The sequence below is a fragment of the Molossus molossus genome, unplaced genomic scaffold, assembly GCF_014108415.1.
Source record: "Molossus molossus isolate mMolMol1 unplaced genomic scaffold, mMolMol1.p scaffold_m16_p_13, whole genome shotgun sequence".
Classification (NCBI taxonomy): domain Eukaryota; kingdom Metazoa; phylum Chordata; class Mammalia; order Chiroptera; family Molossidae; genus Molossus; species Molossus molossus.
This window is the reverse complement of record NW_023425348.1, coordinates 87,633,916-87,643,800: the sequence shown is the minus strand read 5'-3', so window position 1 is coordinate 87,643,800 and position 9,885 is coordinate 87,633,916. Positions and strand designations below refer to the sequence as shown.

The following is a 9,885-nucleotide window of genomic DNA, read 5'->3' as shown; positions in this document are numbered from 1 at the left end:
GCTCTCTGGACCTGCCCCGGTTCCTGCATCCCGGATCCTCGCCATCCTGCCAGTAAGGGTCCTTTTTCGATGAAGCCAGTTGGAGTGGGACTCCTCTCCCTTGTGGTCCAGATGAGATTCTAGAGTCCTGCCTGGTTCTGATGCGCTTCCCGACCCAAAGAGCGGCACCGTTCGCGTCAGCACCAGTGATAACGAGGTCCTTTATCCTTTAATTTCCACTGAGAATAGGGCTTTGCAGGGCACCAGGGCCAGCTGGTTCCCCTGGGGAGCCCCCGAGTGTATGTGAGAGTCTTTGGGGGGGGGGGCTGGTGGCTTCCTGGAGCAGTACCAGTATCTATGCCACCGCAGGTGCCAAGCCAATCCTGTTGTTCGCCCGATCAAACACGGTGAAATACAGCCTCAGGAAGACGTCCCCCAGGACCCAGAGGCTGTGGCCAAAGCTGTCATCGAGGTTGCTGTAGCAGACGTTGGACTGACCCTGGGGAGCAGGAAACAGACCGGTCAGCTTGAGCCCTCACCTGCCACCCCTTCACTATCTGAGCAGCATTAGTCCCCTGCGTCCCCACGAGCTGAGTGGCCCTGCCCGCAGTGGCAGAGGCGGGGTGCCCACCCGTTCCCTTCACATTCTGCTGCGTCTTTTCTTCGGACGCAGGCTCCAGCGGCTTCCTCTGCAGAGAACGCCTTCCCTTCTCCCCTTCACCCCGCTCATTCTCGCAGACCGAGCTCAGCCACCTTTGGGCAGCCTTCCAGACCATGCCCGCCCTCCTCGGCCACTCTAGGCTGGGCGGTGAGACTTCCCTGGAGCTCCCTGGACCTCGTCACACCGGTGTACCCGGGCGCCCCTTCGCACGGCTCTCTGGGTGCCATTGCACGGAGTCTAGTGTAGACCAGCCGCGGGCAGGCTGCCCTGTGCCTCCACGAGTCTGGGGGCTTTGAATAATCTAGGTTCCGCTCTTCCTCAAGGCCTCCTCTGAGCTCCCATGGGCAGCTGCCATTTATTAAGCCTCGACTATGTGCCAGGCGCCTGCTGCATGGTCACTGTGCACCCTGTATTCATGTCAGCGTCTAACCAGGCCACAAAGGGAGGAGAGTTGGGGCTCAGCAAGGGGGATTTGCCACCTAGGGCTAGGGTGACCATATGATTTATCATCCAAATCAGGACACTTTCAAGATGGGAAGGGAATACAGTTAATAGCTACAGTGAGACAGCACACGGACTGTCCCCAGCCAACCCCACCTGTCCCTACTCCTTTGCCCGTTCCTAGGATTGCCTCCTCCCACGTCCACCTGGTTGAACTGGAGCTCTCTGAGGGCAGAGGCTGTGTGTGTCCCTCTCCTTGAGCCCAGCACCGTGCCAGCATGGGTGGTCGCTCCATATTTATTTGAGGATGATGGGTGCCCCTGACTGCCTTTTGCTATCAAGAGGTTTGTTCTGTGGGAGGTGCCCTCCCAGCCTCAGCAGCATCTGCAATGGTGCGGCTTGGCCTACAGGGGGCCTCTTCCAGCCACAGCCCAGTGGGTCCCACCAGTCCCAGATTTGAGAACTAGCCCCCAGGGCTGGCGCCTCACCCTCCGGATGTAGGCACTGGCTGGCACTGGGTACCCGACGCCATTGATGGTGAAGACGATGTCCGGCAGGACGCGGATGGTATTGCAGTTGATGATGTACTGTTAGGGAAAGAGGGAGAGAGAAGGTTGGCCCAGCCCGTCCTTCTGTGGAGCCCAGGGCAGCTCTGTGGCATGACCCTTCACCTCGCCAGTGCTGGTGGGCCGGGCGTTGATGATCTTCAGAATGTTGAAGATATGGTAATTCGGGCCAATCAGCAGTGAGGTCCCGGTATCAACAATGGCCTGGCAGCTGCCATCACAAGCAATAACTTTCCCATTCATGGAGATGCTGAGAGACAGGGACAAAGCGCACCAGGATCACTCTGTGGCCTCTCTCCACAGCTGCCCCCTCCCTGGCCATCTCCAGGACAGCCTTTCAGCTCATGCCCTGCCCTGTTTCCCTTTATTTGGGTCACATTGACCCTCTTTGACTTCCTTTCAGCTCTTGAAGACATTGTGCTCTTTTGTGCCTCAGGACCTTTGCACTTGCTGGTTACCCTGCCTAGAACCACCCTTTTGTCTAGCTAATTACTCCTGTCCTCCAGGGTTCAGCTTAGTTATTACTTTCTCAGGGAAGTCTTCCCCCGGATTAGATCAGGCTCCTTTGTTGGTCGCTCTCGGCAGACCCTTACTCATTTCCAGTGTGTATCAAAGTGGTAAGTCATGATTTGTGCGACTTGATCTCTTGGTACGCCTGCCCTACTAGATGGGGAGAGCAAGTTGTTTCCGTAAGAGCAAATTGTATCCTCGGTGTCTCCCTCAAGTGCCCAGGACACAGCGAACGTTCAATACGCGTTTGCCGAATGTGTGCATGGACAGTGAAGGGAAGAGGGTCAGCCGGCGGCGTGCATCTGGTCCGACCAGCTGTGAAGGCTGCACAGTGCAGCTGGAGGTTCTCCCGGGAAGCAGATGCTCAGAGCGGCGGGAGCGGAGCTGTGTATCGTCCCCCTTTCCCAGACAGGAGACTCCGGGCCACCAGAGCCTGAGCAGCCCGGGGCGCAGGGCGTGGGCCTCCAGGGGACATTTCAAACTTTGTCTGACAGTATTACACAGAACCCCATCAATAGTGGCCCTGTTCTCAGGAGGCCACTCCTGAATGCCATTCCTAATCCTCTGGGTCACATCCCTGCCCCGTGCCCAGGGTGGGGCGGGGCGGGGCATCCCTGGGAATGGTTTGCTTTCAGGTCTCCAGAGTGAAGCTGGCGTCTCTCCACTGCTGGGCAGATTCTCCGTAGGGTGACCAGCCTTCCCAGGTTTGCCCAGGGCTCCCCCTGTTTTCAAAGGGGCGGTCCATGTACCGAGAGCCCCTCAGTTCTGGTGACCTGGGGTGGTTAATCACCTTGTTATAACCCTGCTTAGGCTGGTGGAATTCTCCTTGGTCCCCTTTTCACTGCAGCTTGCCCCACGACACGGTGGACGCCCCCCCCCCCCCCCCCCCCGCCTGAGCCTCTTCCCAGACAGCTCAGTCCCCAGGCCTGACCGGGCTCCTGGTGACTCAGGCCCGACCCTGCTCCTCCGGTCAGGACCCTGGTCAGGGGGCGATTAGGAACCCATGCTGGTGTGCGTGTCTGTGTGTCTGTGTGCCTGTGCGTCTGTGCCTGTGTGTACGTGCAGGTGTGGGGACGTCACTGGTGTGGCTCTCAGAGGGAGGGGCTTACCTGTCCACGGTTATCTGCCAGTAGCCCTGTCTGCTCACCGGCACCCACTTCAGTTCTCCCGTGTAGTAGGAGTGGTCCACCCCGCCGAACATCACCACGCTGCCCATCTCTGTGTTGCTGAGGGGGTGGGCAGAGAGAGGGCTCATGGTGAGGGGGAACTACGGTGGCTTTTCTCAAGCTCCGCAGCACGAAGGCACGAGGGTCGCACTTATCCACACATCGCACAGCCCTGTGGAGTCGGCACTGCTGTGGCCTCCGTTTTACAGATGGGGCAGTTGAGGCACAGAGGGTTGAGGACTGGACAGTCTGCCTGCGCTCTGACCACCCGCCTTTCTGAAGCCAGCCAGGTCCCCTCCAGCAACCCGAGCTCTGGGAGGAGCCGCCGGGGATGCTGTGTGGACGGGCCTGGCCTGCCATTTTCTGAAAAGCTGAAGCCACTGGGAAGCCACAGGCTGTGTGCTCAGGCTCAGGCAGGGCTGGCTTCACAGGCCCGTGACCTGTGCCGTCCACAGGGCCCAGGCTTACCGGGGCTCCACCCCCCTGCTGTCCCTGTCCTGACATTCCAAATTCTTTTTTGTTTGTTTGTTTTGTTTTGTTAATCCTCACCCGAGGATATTTCTCCATTGATTTTTAGAGAGAGTGGAAGGAAGGGAGGGAGAGAGAGAGAGAGAGAAACATCAATGTGAGAGACACATTGATTGGTTGCCTCCCGCATGACCCCCACGGGGGCCGGAGATAGAACCTGCAACCCAGGTATGTGCCCTTGACTGGAATCGAACACGCGACCCACTGGTCCCTGGGGCTGACGTTCTAACCGCTGAGCTAAACCGGCCCTAATTCTGTTTGAACAAGAGGCCCCACATTTTCATTTTTCACTGGTTCCTGCCACTACCAGTATCTCACTGGGCAATTTTGTGCAAAGCTCCTCTCTGAGCCTCAGTTTCCCCATCTATCAAAGGAGGGACTTGAACTTATAGGGGTTAGCAAACTTTTAAAAACGTGAGATTGTCATTATTTTGGGCTGTGCAGGCTGCGCGATCTCTATCACAAGAGCACAGTGCTGCGATCGTAGAGCAGAAGCAGCCACAGACAGGATGTGTCTGAACGAGCAGGGCCGCATTCCAATAAAACTTTATTTACAAAAACAGGTGATGGGCCAGATGTGGCCTGGGGCCACTATTTGCTGACACCTGGACTGGAATATCTTTCAGGAAACATATGGGTCAGATCTTCTCTCATTTTTTATGCAACTGAAAGCATCTTACAGCTGATTTGGAGAAAGGGCTTGTCCAGCCCAGACTTACGTGCTTAAGTAGAAGGCGAAAAGGTTCTCCGAAAGGAGGCCTTGTTTCCACATGCTGTCGAAGACAGGGGTGGTACCTTTGAGTGCCATGGTGGGGTAGCTTAGGCCCAGGATGCCGTCAAAAACCCCATATTCAAAGGACTTGCTGGACTCTGTCTGGCTCAGGCCAAATGCTTGGTATTTGACAACAAGGTCTCCGATCTGTGGGAGAAGAGGGGGATCTCATGTAAAGGTTTGGAAGCAGGGCTGGGGCTGGGCTGGGTGGAGGTGGGTAGGGAGATGCCACAAGCACCCCAGGGATCAACTGAGGCATGACTGTGCCTAGTGCCCTCAGATGGTTATAACAAGCCAGAGCAGGAATGCACCTGCTCCTCCTGCCAACATCATCCTAGTTAGGACCATACGCCTTGTCCCTTTGTTAGGGCTGGGGAAAGCGAGACTCGGTGGGACCACTAGTTCCCACGTGAGGACCCAAGGAGGAGGGAGCAGGATTGGCGTCCTTTTGGCATCCCCGTGATCTGATGACAGAAATGGAGTGAACTCATCGCAATTCATCGTGGATCCTGCAACCCTTGGGGGCAGAAACAGTTATCCCATGCAGCCTCCAGAGTTCTTGTGAAAGTCTGCCTGGGCCTTGGCCGGGTGGACCAGTGGTTAGAGCATCGGCCCTTGGCCCGGTAGGTCACAGGTTTGATTCCCAGCCAATCACGGTCGGGTGGGAGGCAACCAATCAATGTGTCTCTCTCACATCGATGTTTCTCTCTCTCTCCTTTCCATTCTATCTAAAAATCAATGGAAAAATACCCTCGGGTGAGGATTAACAACAACAAGAAAAGTCTGCCTGGGAAGTGTAATTTGGGGAGTCAGTCCACAGTTTTTATTAAATTCTCAAAGCCCCCCCCCCAAATAAGATCCTTTTAATCAGGGCCCTCCTGCATCCTTGGCCCTGTTTTCCCTGTCCTGGTATCTGGGGAGCCCCCAGGCACCTCCAGATCAGTTGCACCCTCTCCGGAAAAGCACCCCACACCTGTATGAGTGCTGGCTGGCATCCCAGCTCTGCCGTTTACCAGCTGGGACCTTTGGCAAGGTACCACTCTCTGAACCTCAGTCCCCTCATCTGTATGGGGAGGTAACAGGAGTGCTCAGATGCGGCTGCTGCAGATTAAACAAGTTATTACCGTGAAAGTGCCCAGCACAGTGCCTGGCACAACCTGAGAACATGAGAATGGGTTTCCCTCAGCTCTCCCTGCTCCCCGAAAAATCAGCCTGGAGCTCCCCGTGGGAAAAGAGCTGCAAGCCCCCCCACCCCCACCCCCACCCGCCCTCGCACTGCAGCCTGCTCTCCCCATCAGCATTTCTGGGAGCTTGTCAGCGAGGGCACCGTCTCCTCAAGGGGACAGCCCCACAGAACGGGGGCCCGACGCTGGGAGGGAAAACAGCGTTCCAGCTGACCCTGCGCGTGGTCCGTGCAGAGGCCGCTCCGGCCAGCCCTGCCCCCACTTGCTTGGCGCCTCACCCTGACGTTGTCAGAGCCCAGCAGTCCCGTCATGCTCCCGGAGCCATAGTGGAGTGAGATGGGCCGGCCCGTGCTCAGGAAGGTGGAGGACTTCCCAGGGTGGAAGGTCCTGTGTGTGGCTGCAGACATAGAGAGTGAGTGTCCATCAGCCCTCCACAGGCTGGGGGGTGGGGCCGAGAGGGGGTTCGGGGGCACTCACCACAGGCGGGACTGGAGCAGTAGATGGAGGGCACCCACAAGTCAGCTGAGCCTGTGTCAAAGATGACCTTGAACTCCTGAGGGGGCGTGCCAATGCTGATGGTGCCGACGTAGTACAGCTGCCGGGGCCAGGGAGGGGTGCTCAGGTCAGGCCTGGCTGCCCTGGCCACCCCTGGTCCCCAGGGTGCCTGCCTCTACCAGGGGGTCCTGGTTCTACTGAGAGCACTTTCCAAGCACCTCACCTCACAGCTGCTGCTCAGGCCACTGCCTTCCTCCGAAAGTTCCCAGTTTCCCTTGTAGCTCTCTAAATCCCTCACCCTTCATGGCCCAGCTTGACTGCTTCTTCCTCCAGGAAGCCCTCCCAGGTCACCCAGGCCATTTTCTCCAAATGCAAAACATGGAATGTCAGTACCATGCGGGTGGCCCTTTTATTTGACGTTTATTTTCTCTTTGCCTGTCTCTTGCAGAAGCGATGAGACCCTTTGTCATCAATAACGATAACCACAATGTCTGTTTTATAACCTCACACACTGTAGGAGCTCAATAAGACTTACTGGGGTCATTCTTGGGGCTGCGGAGGCTGAACTTCCTCTGCCTGGGGTATCAGACTTGATTCACAGTTGGCGTTGGCGTTTGATCAGACATGGCTCACCCTTCAACTATGACTCAGTGGTTTGTTTAGTTTAGAAGGACCAGCATCCGTCAAACCAGAGCCGTGGTTCATAGGTGCCCACTGAAATGGATGTTTACCTGCCACCTGGTCATTGCTGGACCCAGTCACCACAGATCAAGGGTTGAGGGTGGGAGTGCCTTCTCCTCTGGGGGTGGGAGCCCTGTCCCCCAGCTTTGCTGCCTGCAGCAGCCGCAGCACCAACAACCTGGCTCCCACCACCAGACGAACCCCAGCGCATGGCCAGAACTCTGAGGGGGCTGTGGATGGCAGTCCCCACCACACTCACATCCAGGTAGCTCCTCATGGGCTCCACAGTGACTCCTTCCTGTCTGTGAAGAAATCTGTAGGCCTGGCTGTAGGGATGCTCCTGCAGGTAACTGCTCAGCAGGTCTCTCTCCCTGAGGCTTTCTCGCATGGACTTGATCTTTGTCAGAGGGATTCTTTCATGGGGGGAAAGGAGACAAGTTAGACAACAGCTCACTGCCCCGAGGTTCAGTGTAACCACCACACCTAACCATCACACTGTGTGTTTTCCAAGTGTTTTCATGAGTGTCATCTTGTTGTCAGGGCTGGACACCCAACAGAACAGAAAGGCCATGGCAGTGGACAGAGGCTTGAATACAGGTCCTGTTGTAACCTCGAGTAAGCCATACGACTTTTGGAGCCTCAGTTTCCCCATCTGTAAAGCAGTGGAATGACAATCCCCCTCACAGGGGATGCTTTGGGTACTGAGTGAGATGACGGATATAATGCGCCCACCATCTAGGAGGTCGGGGCAATGATAGCCATCACCATCACCATCTCAGTCTCTCTCGCAAGGAAGCACTGGGAGGGAGGGGCATGGAGTCTTTATCCTCTCTTACAGGGAGGAATCTGGAGTGCAGGGAGTGTGGGACTGGCTGTGGTCGCACTGCTTGCTGCGGCAGAACTTGGCCTAGAAGTATCCCTTCTGATCTTTCTCAGGGTTCAAGCAGCGGAGAAGCCAGGAGATGGGGAGTAAATTAGGAAAATTCAGAGGACAGAGAAACAAGCGAGCATCAGAATAGAAAAAAACATGCTGAGCTCTTCATGGGCAGAGATGTCCAAAGAGATGGAGAGACAGGAGAGAGAGACGGGGATGGAGACACGGAGACACATGGACACGGGAGTGGAGAGAGCAGGGACAAGACCTGGAAGCAAATTCGAGAGAAATGCCGTCCCTAAACCAGGTCACACTCAACAGCAGCACAGGTCATGCACCATTCACACAGCAGGCCTGTCCCAGGACCCCTGGGCCCACGGTGCACGTGGCAAGCTACTCGTCAATCAATGGAGACGTGGACCTTAAGACGGGACATGATTGCATTCCCTTCTCCACCCCGGATGGTGCAAGAATAAGAGGACAGTGAGAAAGAGGCCAGAAGAGAGCAGATGTGACCCGCAGTCCCCAAACTTACGTGACCAAGCACTCTGAGAGGGCCACCAGGCTGAGGAACCCAATCCACTTCATGTTCCTTCTTGGGTTCACGCGCTCAGGAAAGATTGAGTTTTGAGCTCGCGGTGATGGGCAGGAGCTGCTGGTTATATGCACTCTGACCGGCCCTCATGATCCCCGTGGAGGGCCGCTGATGGCCCCGATAAGAAATACAAACCTCCCGGTTTGTGCTTATCTTTATCCCCATCAGTGTTCCTGAGGAGGAGACTTAGAAAATTCTCAGAGTACAGAGATCTCTATTGTCATCTCTTCCTTGGGGCATGGCCGGGGAAACAAAAAACATAAAAACTCCAAACCACACAATCTGACCAAGAGTCGGGAGACTCTCGCTATCTTGGAGATAAAATACAGCTAATCATGTCATAAAAATAAGTGCTAGGTACCATGCTTGACATTCTTGGTCTCAGGTAGCGACCCCGTGAGCTGTGCATCGCTGTCTGCGTTTGGAGAGGAGATTGCTAGGAGGAACAGGGGTCCAACGGCAGAGTGAAGACATCGGGGCTGCCCACGGCCATGCGAGTGGCTCTAGGTAAGGGGACAGATGGCACAGATCCGGGGTGCTTATGATGCCACTCTACTTCTCTGGGCTAGCACAGCAGTACAAGAGTACACATTCAATATCGGAAGATGTTTTATTTATCCGGAAGGTGTTTTATTCATCCAACAAACACGTACTGAGGACCCACGATAGGCAGGGGTCTGGGCTAAATGCTGGGAAATCCAATAAGACACAGGTGGTCCTTGCCTGCAGGGAGCTTCCTGTCCAGGGCAGGGCTCGTGAACCTAAGGCCCGGAGGCAAGGGACGTGAACGGAAGGGCTGGCCGGGCTCCATGGGCACCGGGAGCAATAGGCCCCCCTGCAAAGGGGCAGCCTCTCCTCGGCTCAGACCAGCGGTTGCCGTGCTAGAAGGCAGGCTGGTTGGCCACGTTTTCAAGAGAAGCCTGAAGTCTGGACGTGTATGTGAACTTCCCTGATTTTTAAATGTGAGCAGCTAATTAAAAATTTTTTCAAACTGTAGTGTGAGCTAAACTTCAAGCCACTGTGGGCTGGGTTCAGCTTGCAGGCTTTGCAGCTGCTATTTCTGGCCTAGAGGTGGGAGCAGAGGGGACTGAGGGGGTTCACTTCATGTTGGGTGAATGACAGAGACTGAGAACGTCCCAACCATGTCAATTTGCCTTCCACTGGTAAAACAAACAAACAAACAAAAGACCCCCAGTTTCAGATAAATCAACAAACTTAATAGCTTTCACTTGCTGAGCCCCTGATGTAATTCCCCAATAGAATCCATGCCTTGGAAACATTTTGTGTGCCAAACCAAACATACAAAGGAATAATTAATTTTTAAGTGTCTTATCAACCAAAGAAGATAGAAACAGACCACCTAGAGCTTCTGCTCAGCCTGAGATGAACAGGGATACCCTAAAACTGATATTATTCCAACCGAAGTGAAGACA

General features: G+C 55.3%; 1 protein-coding gene across 1 annotated transcript; it reads right to left on the bottom strand.

Moving 5' to 3' along the window:
* Nucleotides 1-334: 334 nt before the first annotated feature.
* LOC118628733 (pepsin F-like) lies at nucleotides 335-8,445 on the bottom strand. Its single transcript, XM_036259665.1, has 9 exons — nucleotides 8,393-8,445; nucleotides 7,243-7,396; nucleotides 6,285-6,402; nucleotides 6,086-6,204; nucleotides 4,571-4,770; nucleotides 3,267-3,383; nucleotides 1,753-1,897; nucleotides 1,570-1,668; nucleotides 335-478 (listed from the first exon to the last, which is right to left on the bottom strand). The coding sequence occupies exons 1-9, from the start codon at nucleotides 8,443-8,445 to the stop codon at nucleotides 335-337; spliced, it is 1,149 nt and encodes a 382-aa protein (XP_036115558.1).
* Between the last annotated feature and the right edge of the window lie 1,440 nt (nucleotides 8,446-9,885).